Source organism: Taudactylus pleione, unplaced genomic scaffold (genome assembly GCF_031769625.1).
Source record: "Taudactylus pleione unplaced genomic scaffold, aTauple2 ptg000396l, whole genome shotgun sequence".
Taxonomy (NCBI): Eukaryota; Metazoa; Chordata; class Amphibia; order Anura; family Myobatrachidae; genus Taudactylus; species Taudactylus pleione.
The window spans coordinates 5,867,301-5,885,000 of record NW_028284797.1 but is presented as its reverse complement, the minus strand read 5'-3'; the positions used below and the strand labels follow the sequence as shown (position 1 = coordinate 5,885,000).

General features: G+C 39.4%; 1 protein-coding gene across 1 annotated transcript in view; it reads right to left on the bottom strand.

The window, feature by feature from the left end:
- The window catches only part of LOC148506786 (serine/threonine-protein kinase 38), a 101,627-nt gene that overhangs the window by 249 nt on the left and 83,678 nt on the right, over nucleotides 1-17,700 (bottom strand). The window contains exons 8-14 of the mRNA XM_088446299.1: nucleotides 9,717-9,819; nucleotides 7,155-7,216; nucleotides 4,902-5,019; nucleotides 3,883-4,006; nucleotides 2,831-2,926; nucleotides 1,633-1,727; nucleotides 1-665 (exon numbers count right to left, since the gene is read on the bottom strand). The exon at nucleotides 1-665 is cut by the window's left edge and continues 249 nt beyond it. Of these exons, the coding sequence (XP_088302425.1) occupies nucleotides 535-665; nucleotides 1,633-1,727; nucleotides 2,831-2,926; nucleotides 3,883-4,006; nucleotides 4,902-5,019; nucleotides 7,155-7,216; nucleotides 9,717-9,819 (729 nt within the window). The 3' untranslated portion in view covers nucleotides 1-534. The remainder of the gene's footprint in view (nucleotides 666-1,632; nucleotides 1,728-2,830; nucleotides 2,927-3,882; nucleotides 4,007-4,901; nucleotides 5,020-7,154; nucleotides 7,217-9,716; nucleotides 9,820-17,700) is intronic.

Here is a 17,700-nt window from a genome sequence, read left to right as displayed (position 1 = left end):
TTGATTTGACTTTTGGAATGACAAGGATGTGAACTGAAATGAATGCTGAGATAGGCAGTTTAATGTGAAAAAGTGCATAATGTTGTTGGTGCCAAACATGGTTTTAAAGCTGTATATACTCTTTTTTCTTTATTGAATACAACCAAGTCAAATTTCAAGAGTACCACTGGACCCTCCTTTGTCATCAAATTATTCCACATTGGATTGAGTAGTAGAACTAAAGCAGTAAAAAGTGTTCTGTAATGCTGGAGAGGTGACTCTGGTACAGTGCAATTGTAAGACCAAGTTTCCATTGTGCTGGTTTAAATGCCGTATTCCAATAATGGATTAAGGTTCTACAGGCTGAATCCCTTCTTGATGAAACAGTTTGTAGCAATCGCCAAGAAACACAGGCTTTACAAATATGTAGTTATGGAAGCTCAAGTTTTCCACTGGTGCATTTCAAAGTTTAAAAGCACCCACATGTCAAAATTTCAAGGCAAGTTAGGGGAGAGGCAAAGGTAAAAATGAGCATATGTCCCAGTCTAGAATTAATTACTTCCTTGGTTTGATAAATGTTGGAAGAGCCCCTCTAGCTGTTAGTCCTTCAAAGCGCTTATATGTGTAGTTTATAAAGACCCAATCCTTGTTCTTGAAGTCTGTTTCTGGATGATTGCTTGCAACACCTGAGAATTACAAAGGACAGTATGGAACAGGTTAGAGTATATTCACTGGTGGAAACATCAGTTTCAATTTACATACAGTACCTGCACATTAAGAGCATTGATCAAAACTTTTGTTCTGCATTGTAAGGTTTATACATTTACAGATGTGCCCAGTTACATATTTGCAGCTTATGCAGTAAATCGCGCCACGCGCGCTGCATTCATACCATAGGATTGCATGGTGCTATTGCAGTGCGCGCCATAGCGTACCGTATGCAACTGCAGGTAATCGCATGGCGCAATGTGTGCACACGTTTGTAGCACTATCAGCAACGATGTAACATGGCACATCTGTATCTACATAGGAAAATACAGGTTATCTGTAATATGGATAATTCAGCAGTTTTCTGCTGTGAAACTTTGCATTATATGCACAATAAAGTGCACTGTTCTACAATTAAGCAACATGCTAATGGGGCCAATACATCTGCGACTGACTGCCGCAATTCCCGAACGTCTGGATCAGTGGACTTTGCAGACTAAAAAATTATCGGGATCAGCGAGTAGAGGATTTTTTTAACATTTTAGAATTTCCCCAATCCACCGACGGATCGTCCATCAATGTCCGTGGATTGGCGGTTTCGGTTGCGGATGATCATTGTAGGGGAATTGTGGCGATGTACGGGCCCCTTAACTATTGCTGCCAATCCAGTTCCATGATTTCTTATACACTAGCATACGGTTTACACCAGGCAGCTGCTTCAATTCTTTTTTCCCTTCGCATGCATAATTTCAGTGTTACTTTAAATTAGTAAAGTATGCAGCTAAACAGTATGTACAGTATAAATGATTAATTCCATTTGCCGACTACCAAATAGCACAATTTATTCTCAACAATTAGTAGTAAAATATAGTTAGCAACTAATATTTTTTCATTGAAAACATACAAAGGAGCGATAAATGTTACACAAACATCAAAGAAATTTACCCAAAGGCTTTAGAATGTCGGAGTCTGGGAATTCATCAAAATTTGATGTGTCATCAATACTTTTTATTTCAATAGGTATTGCAGCAGGTCTTTCCCTGTAAATGAAATTAATGAATTTCTTCAGAAGTATTTTTATATTACAATTAAATAATTTATCAGATGCAAACTGAAAGACACAGAAGTTAAATCATGATTTTTGCACTGTGATACAAGCAGCTTATTTCTCTATTTTGTCCAATTTTACACGGTTAGGTTTTCCCTAATTTTGAGATTAAAACTGTCAATTCCTGTGAAATAAATTGTTGAATCATAACTCTCTCAAAATCCTATTATTACTTAGCGTGGTAAAATAAATAAACCTGAAAATTGTTATTGGAAAGTGGACACATGGAAACCACTAGGCTAAATCAGGTACAGGTTACATGCCTAAAAGCCTAACAGGTAGAATATTATCAATCATAGGCATAAAGCCCTGATTGCTCTGATCAGGTTGCCCACAATGGGGCAATGTTAAGATATGAACTTATAATCTCACAGGTATAATGTGAGATCCTCCTAGTGCATAACCCTAACCTGCCCCCGTTAGTGCCTAAACCTAATCCCCCCCCTCCTCCCCACACCCTAAACCTAAGCATCCCGGGGGGAGGTGTCTAACCCTAACCCCCACTTTTCCCTACCCGAACCCTCCCGGTGGTATAGCGCCCGTCGGTATCCTGACTACATCCCGATTTACAGGTGTAGGACTACTTGGGCTGATATAATCACTTGTGAGCCCTGCAGACTGACATTCATAAATGTACTCATATTATTTATTATATGACTCTATAATAGATGTAAAATATAACGACTGGATAGGCAGAATTGATGTTATGTTGATGTTAACAAAAGGAGGGATGCAACTACAGATTGCAAGCTATTTGTGTTATTATACAGTTTCCCTTTATTACTGTATTCACAAATGTAAATCGCAAAAAAGTATGCGGGTGCTATATAAATGTTAATTCTATATAAAATGTTGATTCCAACCTTCCCAGGGCTGTTAAGTTTCAACTATGGTTTAGATAGTGACAGGTTTATGTATTTCTTTCCCTAATACTTGAAAGCACATATAAAAAAATGGAAGTGGTACAGGGTTAGTAGAAATGTGTTTATTTTGGCAAGATTACTGTACATTGAAATCAAATGACAAAATAATTACCTTATATGTTCCCAATCAACAGCTTCAAAGAAAGAATTTGTTTTGATTTCTTCTACACCTGAAGCACCAATTCTTTGCTCCCAATCACAGCAGAAACTGAAAGATAAGGAATGAAAAATGACAGTAATAAGTGTAATCTACAACAGCGATAACAGGATTAAAAAGGGAGGCACCGAAATTAGACAATTTCCACAAGCTACATACAAGTGGGGGTCAGGGATCATAAATTGGTTTTACAAATTAAATTGGATGATATGAATCTGTGCACACTCAATTTTGTGAACTTTGTTTTTTGTTTTGTCATTTAACATTGAGGCACAGCTTCTAGTTTATCTAACATTTTCACTGTTCTCATGTATTACTACAACGTCCATTGTAAGAGAGCACCACAGGCATCTAATCATGACATACAGTATATGCAGCCCTGCTTATAAATAAAACTGGATAATATATACACTAAAAGGACAGGCTTTGTTTGACTTTTGGGGCTAGATTTACAAAGTGGCGGCTTGACCCTGACTTTTAAAACAATAATGTTAAAAGCATAACACGCCTGTTCTTTAATATTTCTATTATTGCAGTTTTAACATTTTGGCGCAAAAATGGTCAAATTTTGGCAGCTTACAAGTTCTAGACCTTTGTCTTTCCGTTATAAAACTCATATTAAAATTTTTACCCTACAATATTTACATTTTGTATGCTACTGTATGACTATATTTTTTAAGGCAGACACTTGTAGCAGAAAGGTGGTAGATGCCACAGTTCATCAAAATGGCTGCTGGAAAACAGATGTTCCATAGATATAGCCATCCAATGTTTAGATGGCTAGAGAACCACTGGAGCAAAATATGAAGCAGCATCATTGACAGCAACAAGATAGATGCTGCGGAAATAAAATCATATGCCACCTCCAGTGACAATGCACAGGAGGAGCACAACACCCACCATTGTGAAGAAGGACATCGAGGAGATAGAATTGTTACATGGACAACATGATTGCAGACAGACAATGTGGTTAAAAATAACTAACAAAAACCCTTAAGAATTGTTACCGTAAGATGAGGTCCTTTGCTTTTTCTGATATTGGAACCTCAGGAGGAAATGTTAGGGTTTCTTTCCAGTTCATAACTTTCTTATAGGTCTCTTGGGGTGTCTCAGAACAAAATGGAGGATATCCTTTAAAATAAAATAATTTTCAGTTAAGTACAAAGTGAAACATAATTGAAAGAAAAGCAAAGATCAAACATGATCTAAAAGTGCTGTAAAGTTTGTGTATGGAATAGACAAACTACAGATTAAAAACAATGTTTAGTATTTGAATATGCATTGTGATGCTATATGTTACTGACCTAAGAGGAATAACAGAAATGAGCTAAATACTGACAATGCACATAGCAATATCTGCATGCTAAATAGAAAATTAAAATAAACCCAATGAAGAGAAAAGCAACATTGCAAAGTGAATCTACCAGTGTACCTCCTAATGTTTACACACGTGGGACAAATAAGACAATCCACCCCCCCCCACATGCCAATCCATCCAGACCCCATCGGATAAGCAGACTTATTAGGGACAAACCTCGGCCACTTTTTAAAGTTGGCGAATCGGGGCTGCCCCAACCAAATAGGGACAGTTGTGAAGTATGTACCAGCTCTATATAAAAACTAATACGCAGACACTTTTTCACAGACCAAGTAAAGAAATGTGGGGTTTATGTCCTCTAAAATCACTGCTAAGAAACAAATGCTCTATAAAGCTAACAAATTCTTAAAATATTACATTATGAGGCAACACACAGTCATACAGAAATTTTGTAAAATAATTAAATCCACAAACTATATAATCTTTCACAGATCACCTTTTTGATTACTTGAACCTGGAGGAGAGGATGAATGCCATAAAACATTTTTGCATTATGTTTGTTCTGTTGTGTGACATAAACCAGTCTGAAAGGAACTTATTGAAATATTTGCCTTTGGAACAGGTGTCGCCCTACTCTGGGAAGATTTTCTTGCAATTGCATACATAAAGACAATAAGTTAGCAACATAGTAAGAAAGGAAAGTCTTACCAATTAACATCTCATACATTATGACGCCAAGTGACCACCAATCACACAATTTATTATAGCCAGTTTGTAAGAACACTTCTGGTGCTATGTAGTCTGGTGTCCCAACAGTAGAAAATGCCTAAGATTTAATAAATAAAGAAAAGGTAAGTAAAATACTTGTTCAGACTACCAATAATGTCAATGTTCTGACACACAATATAGAAGCAAACTGTATTTAGAGAACATGCTTTTTGGCTTATAATCACATGCAAAAAACAAAAACTCCTCAGTAGTGGGCGAGCATAAATGCTACGTTGGACGCCCAGCACTGACAGCCATCAGCGCTAACAAATTAATCAGCCTGTACAAGAACTACCGAAAATTCAGGCACCTCCCAGATATTTTGAGAGAGTAGTTAAATGTTTTATATGCAGTGGAATTCATAAAAGTAATGCCTTCATTTTTAATTGTACTGTCTGGTGTACTTTTAAATATTTTAAAATATTTACTTGTATACAACAGTTATATAGGGGAGATTTTATTTATATTTTTTTTAAATAAAAAGTCCACTCAAAAAGAATTCCCAAATGGGTAGCTCCTTCAAATTAAGCCAAAGCAAAACTAACTTTAAATGTCTTGATACATAAAAAAAAAAGATTCATGAACAAAACCCATTAAGAATCCCACAAAAAGGCTATCAATGGGACACAAAACACTCACAAAGAATAATAAAGACAATATTGTATTCATAATATACAGTACAAGCATAGCAATATTCTTCAGTAACTAGAAATAATTCAGGTTAAATACATTGTGGATGATTCAATTCAACGCGAATTGAATAGCGCCGGGAGCGAGCTCCCGGCGCTATTCAATTCAGTACGCTTTGTGGTCGGAGAATGCCGGTTATCACGCCTTAACAAGGGTGTTAAGGCGCGTTAACCAGCATTCTCTGACCAAAGTGCCGGGCACGCGGCTGTTAGCGTCGCGCTACGCAGAAAAATAGCTGTGCGCCCGGCACTTTGGTCGGATTTCTCCTCACATCCCCAGGGGGGTGTGAGAGGAAATCCTTAGCGCGCCCAAACAGCGCGGTGTATTGAATAGCTGCGGGAGCTCCCTCCCACGGCTATTCAACATCGCGTTGAATTGAATTCCCCCCATTGTGACTATCAAGCGTAAGTAGCTCCTGAGGCATCATTACATCCAGTGTAATTTGCATCAATATGAAGCATAAATGTAAGCTGATCTAAGATCTAATTTATAATGACTCCCATTAGTAGCACAAAAGAAGGGTGTATATACATACACACTAATTTATATATATATATATATACACACACACATACACACTAATTTACATATATATATATAAATAAATCACAGGGGCTCTGCACTCACCATAATAACAATAATTATAAACATAATAAACAGTGGGGTTTTGGTTCATGAATTGATCAATGCATTTAAGCTTGCAGCCCCCGTCACTGGACCCCACTTTACTGCAAGTCCCTACTCTATTGCTCAGAAGTATAACATGGAACTAGCCATCACATTAGTATTAAACTCAGGGTATGCTATCAAGGTTTAAAGCTCACAGCAACTTTGCTTTTAAACGTGAGACAGTCACCAAGCACACCTGTTGCAAAGCACCTAGGAAGACAGCTGACAAGTTAGATTAAACAGGTTAAAAGGGGTGCATGAGAAAATGTGATAACAAAATGATTAATTATAAAAATTAATCAAATAATTAACCTGTTTAATCTAACTTGTGTCAGCTGTTTTCCTCGGTGCAATACACACATACATACATATACACACAATTAGAACATATCCCCAAAATGAGATGTAGTCGGCATCCAGGTGTGCAAAATCTCGACAGGCCGGGATCCCAGCACCAGTATTCCGACCGTCGGCATCCCGAAGGCAAGTATTGGGGTGTTAGGGGGAGGTTAGCTTTAGCTAGCGGGGCACTTCATACCCAAACCCCCCCCCAAAATAAATACCACCTTAGAGGCTGCTCCCTGGAGTCATTCACATAGGGAAAGCAGATAAGGGAAAAGAGAAACAAAAGGTACTCCTATTGGAGGGCACACCTTGAGTGTCCCTCCAGTAGAAATACCTTTACTTCTTTTTTCCCTTGACTGAATATAGTATTGCAGGCAAGGCTAAAGGCAGAAATTTAATTTATTGCCCCCAGAATCTTGTGTCACTCAGGGCCAGATTCACATTAAAAAATAATATGTAACAATCTCATGCAAGCGCCAGTCAATGTACCAATTGTCGTCTATTGCGTTTCCATGTTTCCGCTTTCCTCTTGGAATTCATGTTTTGAAAATCTATCATAAAAAAAGTAAAGCATATTAAAGAAAGCATTGCCCTGATAAACATTTTTTAGAAGCTTGCCAGCTTGTTCAAACAAATCATTGCATGCACAATGTAAGACACTTAAGAAACACAAACTCCACCCTCACTGGCAGGAACATTTTCCACAAATTAGCAAAATGGCAGGGCCCACAAATCACAAAAGTTAAATATATAACCCCAGCACTTCCAACTAAGTAAACCTCTGCAATAAACCTCTTCTTGGGGCAGGTCAATGGACAGTTTTTCAAGTGCCATAGCATATTGTTCAAATGGCACTTGTAGTATTAAGAGACAACTCAAGTTGAAATGACAGAGCATATACCGCCCTACATCAGATAGTAAGCTCTCACAAGCAGGGCCATCCTTCCTCATCTGCTTTTTCTTGCCTCACTTTTACCATCATATCCTTCCAACTGCCAACAGCAGTACCAAAACTTTGGGTATGGTCCAGCTGCTAGTTTGGGTATTATAGAAAAAAGGTATTTCTCCGGCACAACTCATTAAGTTGCTTGAAACACAAAAGAAACAAAAAAAGAGACAGCAGTGCAAAAACCTTTTGACATCAAAAGATTTAATTTCACAGAACACTCACATTTGATAAAGTAACAAATCGCATATCTATTCATAATCATAGATATCCCCATGATCTTCAGACCTGCAGAATGGATCATCAACCAGCGTGTCCAAAGATGGAAAAAGAACAGATTAGAATCCACAAAGTACCGGTCCTTTATGGTCTCAAAACAGGTAGATGTCCAGATGGTCCATCAGGATAATGTCCTTTCAGGGTATAACAGCCACCTTACTTTACGTGTTTCAAATCATAAAGTAATAAATCATCAGAAGCTTCTGATGAAAAACCTTTTATCAAATGTGAGTGTTCCATGAAACTATGGGTCGTATTCAATCAGAAGCGAAAAGCCGTTTTCCGCGAAAAAGTATCGCAGATCGGGGCTTTTCGTGTGGTCGGAACTTATCTCCAAATTCAATTCCAGACGGTTTTCGCATACGCAGAAAGTCAATGCAATGTAATAGGCGAAAAAGATTTGTCTAAGAAACTCAGGAGAAAAGAAGTGCAACATTTTTATTTTGGGGTGCAAACGTGGGGAAACCACTCAGAACCCTTGGGACAGCCCCCCCAAAGGACAACTGTGGAAAAAAATCCCTGGAAAGAAAACACCCCAAAAAAGTACTTTCAATTTGGGGGCGAAAAAGTACAAACTGGGGGGACAAGCATAAAAACTCGCGAAATAGACTTCTTGGGGTGCTGTAAGGAGGGGCCAAGTGTTTTTGGGATTGCAGGTGCATGTATAAGGGTGGTTTTTCACCTTTTTTCAAAAAGCTCACTTTAGAGACCTAAAAATATGCTTGCACCCATTTTCAAGTGCCCCAAATTTGACTGGAATACTTATTCTCACCAAAAACTACCGCTTATTGCCATTCTTCACCACTTGTGCAAAGATGCTAATAAGAAGCTATTGAAACAACTTAAGTACCCAGAACAGTTTTATTAGGGCTATTCGGACACATTTACATTGATCCCCAATGTTAGTGCATCTTTTTGGGGGGTTCAGGCGGATTTCCCCAATTGTGACAGCACTTTCTGCCTGTTCTGAATTTGCCGCTTGCCGTTTTTGCGTGGTTGTAATTGAATCCGGTGAATAGCAGGGACGCGCATGATAAGCTTCCACGTCCAAACCACACAATGTCGGCGAAAAGTCGGGAAGGCAAAACTTTTCCGCGGATGCAAAACTAATTCAATAACGCCCTATATCTTTGATGCAACCTAATGACAGTGACATCTCTATCTACACCTGAGGTTTAAAGAAATGGTTTCACACCCGATAACTACATATGATATATGATCTCATTTAAAAGTAGTTAAAAAAATCTTTACTTTTACTAAAAAGGTAATTTAACAACTTATCAGGACGTGGGACTCTCATTACCTAATATATTTTTTTCTTAATACTCACCTTGGGGTTTTTATGTAAGATCTCATGTTTTGCCTACAAAAGCACCTTTTTTGGGGCATCTACTATTGTCTTTAATAAGTTTTGGGAGAATCAGAGGAAAGCTTCCATTTTTGGCCCTCTGGCTGCATTTGTTGGTTTTTGTGCAAAGACTGGAATTCTTGTGCATCTATTGTGAAGATGAAATGCCCAAATAAACAGGCCCTGTCAATTGTACTAAAGGCTATTTTTAGCTTAATTGGAGGCATTTCTAGAGCAGATTATACATTTATAATTCAGGTCCTGAAAAGAAACCATCATGGAGCTTGTGAAAATAAGTCTGCAATACCCCTCTAGAGAGCAATAATTCAGTGTCAGGGACTGAAGAGTGTGAGAGCCCTGGGTTGCCAGGAGAAGATCTTTACCTAGACTGTTTCTAGTGGCATAAGTATATACACTAAAAATAAAATAGCTTAACTAAAATGTACACATAATTTCCACTCAATGATACATGACTTACTGAAATCACTTGGTAGTGTATGGTTCAGGTTCCTGTAAAAATCTGTCCTATGGGCTTTCTTCAATCCTGTACACAGTCCAAAATCTGACAGTTTTACATGTCCCTTAAGAAATCATTGAAAAATGTATTCAGTTAAATACTTTTTTTCATCCTTCGATCAACAATATAGACAAGCTTCTACCTCAAGATACCAAATGCAGTATTATAGTAAGCTTATGAGGATAACTTGGCCCTCTGCACCATATCAAAGTGCAAACTTCCTTAATATTTTACTTGGAATATGAAAGTTGTGTCATTTGGACATTTCAATTTCCCATATAATTCTCAATACATCATGTTAAAATACAATCTTTATTTAAGCAACACCTTTGAGAACTTGAGGGCTAGCTCAATTCATTTCTGACCAATTTACTAAATTTAGAGTCCAACTATATAGTAACGTGTATGACCACCGTGTGGCGCTATGCCTGACAAATTCCACAAAAAACAAAAGACAAAATAATTTGCTACTTTCCTTACCTGTCCTTTCCTTAAGCGGTGTATCAGGAAGGTTCCCAATATGTGGTTTATATATTATATTATCAGATCCTTCTGAAGAAGAGCCAGGTGGGCTTGAAACGTGTTAAGGACAGCAGAGCGGAGACATTAAGGAGAAGGACATGTGACCCACAGTACCAGTATTTGTTTGTCAGTCACTGCTCGACTTGGTCCGGACGGTCGGCAGTGCACCCACAACACTATTTATCATCTGGGATCTGGTACGCAGGGCCTATGGGCTCCACTCCTTTCTTAATATAAACCACTACATCATTATGCCCTCATGGGCAATTGTTTTAACTTATTAAGCCTCTGTATGATTCATCTATTAATTTGTGTGTTTTGACTAATAAATTAATTTGCTGTTATCAATATCACACTATTGCACCTATTCCCTTTTTTCTCCGCATATTGGGAACCTCTGGATACACCGCTTAAGGAAAGGACAGGAAAGGAAAGTAGCAAATTATTTTGTGTTTTGTTTTTTGTGGAATTTGTCAGGCATAGTGCCACACGGTGGTCATACACGTTACTATATATTTTCACTCATTCTTATAGGGGTTTAAGGTACCCTAGCATTTCCACTGTGGGCAGCTTTACCTTGATGCGCTGAGGTGTTGTATTCTATACATTTGTGACTGTTAGAGTCCAACTAGTTTAGGTCCTTAAGGAGGCTCTGAATGAAATTATAAAAAAAAAAAAATACCTATAGCAAATATTCTGTAGGTGTTCACGGAATAGAATGGAAATGAAATAATAATAAAAAAAATATTACAATAAAAGGTTAATTATCTATTTTCTTGAAATACTACATGGCAGCTACAATGTCTAGCCGAGAAAAAAAAAAAAAAAACACCTCCAAAAGGAATTCAGAGAGCTTCTTACTTTGTGTCTCAGAGACCCTTGACAAGCGATCCTTAAAAACAGGCAGACTGTTAGGAATATCGGGCTGCCTTGTAGTATTAGCTAGGAAATAAAATTAAGAGCAATACAGTGGGGATGTAGTCAGGAAGCCGACTCTCCAAATGCTGACTGCCACCTTCCCGACTGTCTAATCGTGGCAAAGTACTAATGACAGGCGTCGAAATCCCAACACCTGTCTTTAGACCTACGCCGGGAGCCCAACGCCCAGCATACCGAACGAAGTTAAGACAGGCGCGGACAGCCGCGGGGGGGGGTTAGGTGTCAGATCTCCCGGGGGGACTTAGGGTTAGGCACCCCCCCCGGGAGGGTTACGGTTAGGGGAAGGGGGGTTAGGGTTAGGCACCCCCCCCGGGACACTTAGGTTTAGGCTGCAGGGAAGAGGGGGTTAGGTTTAGGCAGGGGGGAGGTTAGGGTTAGGCACTAGGCGGGGGGTAGGGTTAGGGGGGAAAATAGGGTTACCTTATTAGCGATCAGGATCTTCACCTCTGCCAGGCTTCCGCTGTCTGGATTTGAACCGCCGGGCGGTAATACCTACTACACCCATACAGTGCATCCGGAAAGTGTTCACAGCGCTACACGTTTTCCACATTTTGTTATGTTACAGCCTTATTCCAAAATGGAATAAATTCATTTTTGTCCTCAAAATTGTACACATAATACCCCATAACAACAACATGTAAAAAGTTTTTTTTGAGATTTTTGCTAATTTAATTTAAAAAAAAAAACAACTAAGTGGTGTACATCCTTTTGTTAGTGCCTCCACGCAAGTATCAGTAGTAGGTAAGTACAATAAGTCTGATACTAGAGCATAGTCGAACAAAGTATCTTCTGAGTGCTTCTCTCCTTTCTGAAGTAACTGTGCTTGTAGCTTGTATAGTTTGCACAATTATAGTTGAATTCATGCTGCATTATAAATCGGTGATTTGTGGAATCACTTTGCCAATAAATAATATACACTCAGACTGTAACCAGGTGTCATTAACATTTTACAAATGGGCTATACCAGATGTTTCCAAATGCAGTCCTCAAGGCACCCCAACAGTTCAGGTTTAGAGATATCCATGGTTGAGCACAGGTGGTTAAAGCAAATTAACTGAAGTACTACTTAAGTCACCTGTGGTCAAGCATGAATATCCTTAAAACCAGGACTGTTAGGGTGCTTTGAGAACAGAGATTTGGGAACCTCCGGGCTATATAGAAATAAAGCAGACCTGAAATCCAGAGTTGTTGGCAGATGAGCTATTTATAGCATTGCGAGTCTTCATTTCTGTGTCTGCAATAGCAACAAGTTACTTAACTGACACTTGTTGCCTAAATGTATCTAATCTAAAATTAGTTTCATCTTAAAAATGCAGCAGGGCTGCGTCTCCCATCCATAACTTTCCAACACTGCCAATATTTATTCTAGCCCTGTACACCTAGACTCCTGTAGCTAGTAATTTTTCCTGGGGACAGATGAACTTTCTTGTTGCTATAAGCATACGATATACAGTGTCTTGCAAAAGTATTCACCCCCTTTGCATTTTTCATGTTTTGTTGCCTCACAACCTGGAATTAAAATGGATTGTTTGAAGGTGTGCATCATTGAATTCACAGAACATGCCTGCAACTGTGAAGTTGTGTTTTTTTAATATTGTGAATCAAACAACATTTAGGACAACATAACAGAAAACTTCAGCGTACATAGCTATTCACCCCCCTAAAAAGTCAGTACTTTGCCGAAAAACCTTTTGGGGCAATTACAGCTGCAAGTCGCTTGGTATAAGTCTCTATGAGCTTGCCACATCTTGCCCCTGGGATTTATGCCCATTCCTCAAGGCAAAACTGCTCCAGCTCCTTCATGTTTTAATGGTTTCTGCTTCAGCAGTATGCTTCGGGTCATTGTCCTGCTGGAAGGTGAACCTCTGTCCCAGTCTCAAATCACAGGCAGACAAACAGGTTTTGCTCAAGAATATCCCTGTATTTAGCACCATCCATCTTTCCCTCGACTCAAATCAGTTTACCAGTCCCTGCTGCTGAAAAACATCTCCACAGCATGATGCTGCCACCAACATGCTTCACTGTTGGGATGGGGTTCTCGGGGTGATGGGATGTCTTGGGTTTGCGCCAGACAGAGTTTTCCTTGGTGGCCGAAAAGTTAAATTTTAGTCTCATCTGACCAGAGCACCTTCCTCCACACATTTGGGAAGTCGCCCACATGCCTTTTGGCAAACTCAAATCGTGTCTTCTTATTTTTATCAATAAGTAATGGCTTTTTTCTGCCCACTCTTCCATAAAACCCAGCTCTATGGAGTGTACAGCTTATTGTGGTCACATGCACAGATACACCAGACTCTGCTGTGGAACTCTGCAGCTCCTTCAGGGTTACCTTTGGTCTCTGTGCTGCCTCTCTGATTAATGCCCTCCTTGCCCGGTTTGTAAGTTTTGGTGGATGGCCCCTCTCTTGGCAGGTTTGTTGTGGTACCCTGTTCTTTCCATTTGATTATTATGGATTTGATGGTGCTCCGGGGGATCATCAAAGATTTGGATATTTTTTTTACAACCCAACCCAGAATTGTACTTCTCAACAACTTTGTCCCTGACTTGTTTGGAGAGCTCCTTGGTCTTCATGGTGTGATGCCTCTTGCTTAGTGGTGTTGTAGTCTCTGGGGCCTTTCAGAAAAGGTGTGTTTATACTGACAGGTCATGTGACACTTAAGATTTCACACAGGTGGACTTCATTTCACTAATTATGTGACTTCTGAGGGTAATTGGTTGTACCACAACTTTTGAGGGGCTTCATAGCAAAGGGGATTACATATGCACATGCCTATTTTCAAAATTTTATTTATAAAGATTATTTTTTATATATATTTTTCTCATTTCACTTCACCAAATTAGACTATTTTGTGCAGATCCATCACATAAAATTCAGATTAAAAAAATAAATAAATTACAGGTTGTAATCTAACAAAAAAGGTAAAAAGCCAAGGGGGGTGAATGCAAGGCACTGTAAGTAATGATTTTGCACTAGACATGAATAAACTCCCAACACCCATCCTCCAGTATAGTTATTGAAAGTGAATAAATAAGCTTTTGTCTGCGGAAGTTATTATTAAAGTTCGATCCCCCATTACTTCTGTATTTTCCACTTTCCACAAAGATTCCACTGCTGCTAATATATACACAAAAACCCAAGTCTGCCCTGAAGCTGATACTACATGCTGGGCGAGTGCAGTGTAAGTGCTTTTACACACTCAACCGGTCACCAGGTACAGCATAAGCAGCTCCATGCTCAGGCAGACCCTTTCAGCTCCTAGCGCCAGACACAGCCACCTGTATTAACTGCCGATCAGCTGCCACGGATAGGTCTCGTCACAGCCAGCACTGCCTCCTTAATGACAGTAGGCCTCCTCCTGCTGTCACCCAGCAGCTAAGCACCCCTCACTGGCCATCCTATCACTGCTGAGACATCTCCAATATATTTCAATAGAACAACAATATTCTCCAAATCAAATTTCCTGGGTGCTTCAAATTCATCAGAATCTTTACTGGAGGAATTTTCCACAGGATCAGAAACATCCATCTTTCACATCTGCACACATTAAAGACTGTAATCCTTGTTTAGCTATTGATTCTTCCTAGTAACAAAAGCTTGTTTGGTGGAAAATGAAAAAACAAACAAGCTCTACTATACACAGGACAAAATACAGGATATCTCTCTTAAGGTGCGTACACACTGGGCGATAAAGTGGACGACTGAACGATAACGATATAGTTATCGTTCAGTCGTCCACTTTATCATCCATTTTTAAGCCCAAAAAGATGAACGATGACGACGATGCGCGTTCCCGCGGGTCGTTCGTCATCATCGTTCATCGGTCTGACATGCAGGCCAACCTGACGATCTCGTCAGGTTGCTGCATGTCAGGGAATGGGGGAGAGAGCCCGGCGCTGAACGATATCGTTAATGATATCGTTCAGCGGCTGTGCTCAATGTCATGAACGACAATGAGCACAGCCTGCCGGGGACACACTAGACGATATCGCTCAGGGAGCATATCGTCTAGTGTGTATGCACCTTTAGGAGCTTACCATGAGGGTTTCTCTTTTGACTGTTTGGGATCAAGCTCAGGCGGTTTTGTTTGGTGGTATTTTAAGTCTACATTCAGAATGTCGATACCGTGAACGTCAACAGCACATCGACAATACAATTCAGCATGCACTTTTCAGCTAACCCTAACTTTGGTTGTAGAAATTCTCAAATTCCACATTATGACAATGTGAATGTCGACTTTCTGATTTTATTTCATTTTGTAGATGCTGCCTCTAATTCGGTGCATGTACCCGGACTTCCAGGATGCTGAGAGGCAGCTACTGTTCCCCTTAAGTCTTGCCTGCATGTCCACTGCACAAAAGGAGGACACTGGGGCATACTCAGAAGCCATCCTGCATCCAGAAAACAGAATATATGAATTTCTCACTACCAGAATTGCTCTGTACATTGTGCCCAGGTAGACTGCCCTCGGCCTGCAGGATGAGAACAGTGCGTCCTGGGACTGAAGGAAAAAGGTACATCATGGATTGAGCAGGCAAAAAATTAAAAATAAATAAATACTCCCTGCCTGATGAGCTACGCAAGAAGAAATGAGGGAAAAGCTTCATTTTATACCATCCAAGGGTATTTTTTTTTTTTTTAAACAACCTCTTTCTACTATCTAGAATGGAGCTAGAACACTGAAAGGCCACAGATTACTTAACAGCATCTTTTAGAAATCTCCTGTCTCTATTGTCTGGAAAATTGGCTGTACCAACTCTTATGCGAAAAGTGGAGTTTACAATCTATATTCCCTAACACATGCTCACACACATACATACTAGGGTTAATTTTTGCTGGGATCCAATTAACCTACCGGTATATTTTTGGAGTGTGGGAGGAAACCGGAGTACCCGGAGGAAACCCACGCAAGCACAGGGAGAATATACAAACTCTGCACAGTTAGGGCCGTGGTGGGAATTGAACCCACGACCTCATTGCTGTGAGGCAGTAACGCTAACCATTACACCGTCTGTGATGCCCAATAATAATAATGTAGAGGTTTTTAAATATTTAAATGACTTATTAGCCATATTTTCCTATGTAATATTCTCTAAAGAGCAGAAAAATGGGTTAAAATTACAGTATGTGGGACATGTATGAAGAGGAATTTTACTGTGGGAGAGGGTTTTTGAACTTGCAGATTATTGTTTACACTATAATCTTCAACCCCAGATCCTTTAGCTTCCTATAATTCCTCGACTCGTCTCATTCCTACTCCACTTCAAATGAAATGCAACTGGTTGAATACCAGCTGATGAAACTACTCAGACCATTAAGGAACTGAAAAATGCTCTGCCCCTTGGCCCTGATTGTTTCACAGCTATCATGGCCATGCTTTTACGTCTTTTAACTCTGACCTAGGTGGTCATAAATTTGGTGCTGCAAATAGTAATCTCTGAACCGGATAGGAAAGCCACTAACTAGCAGCTACAGACCCATCGCCCTTTTTAAATGTGGACCTCAAACTAAATGCCAAGATCTTAACCATCATACTGAATATAAAGTTATCAAATCTCTGGTACATTGCAAACAAAATTGTAAAGGGTTTCCACCTAATCTGCGCACAGCAGCCAATAGTGGGAGTACCAAATGCTGATGGATGTCACCATACCCAAAAAGGACTCAATAATATACACAAAAAAAGTTGGCAAAAGAAGCTACCCCTAGGCACTAGAATGTACACTTCTTAAATATAATAAAAATTAATAAAAATGTATACATCCCTTTAGGAATTGGAAATTTTCTTGTTCTCTCTTTTCCAAGCAGAGTGGGGATTTGATATTAGACTATCTTCTCCTCAAAGGTGGTATGACATGAAAAAGATATACATCCATGTGTAAATACTCAAATGTATGTATATTCTAATTATAAACTTTAGAAAGGGAAATCGATCTCCCCAAAACCCTCGTGACACACCAGTTTACCCCACTCACAGAAGGGATCCGGTATATAATCCTTAAAAGGTTTCTTAATGAAGTGCCATCACCAAGATTTTTCAAAGAAATAGAAACACAGAGTATGTCCTGCATACCATAACTCACATTGAGTACAATGAGAACACCAAACATAAAGGTTTCTTTAGTGGAAAGCTACAAAGAGCGTACCACGACTCACAATCAGTGGTGGTGGGGGGTGGGGAGAGAAGCTTTGTGACCAAGACAGCAATACATGATCTGATTGAACAGGCAAGTCCCAGACAACCTCTCCTACTTACTCAATTACAGCTTGACATCCCAGGCACGAACACACACACCCAGAAGCTGATCAAACATTTTAAGTGCCACTAAATGCCAAATTACCCTGTAAAGTATAAACCAAGCCAACCACCTACTTACTAAATACAATCTGGCAAGTATAACTCAGAGTATCTCGCCACAATACCTTGAAAAAATTTGCAGTCATTTGGACCCCCTGAATGGTACATTATGAAGTTTCACACCTTCT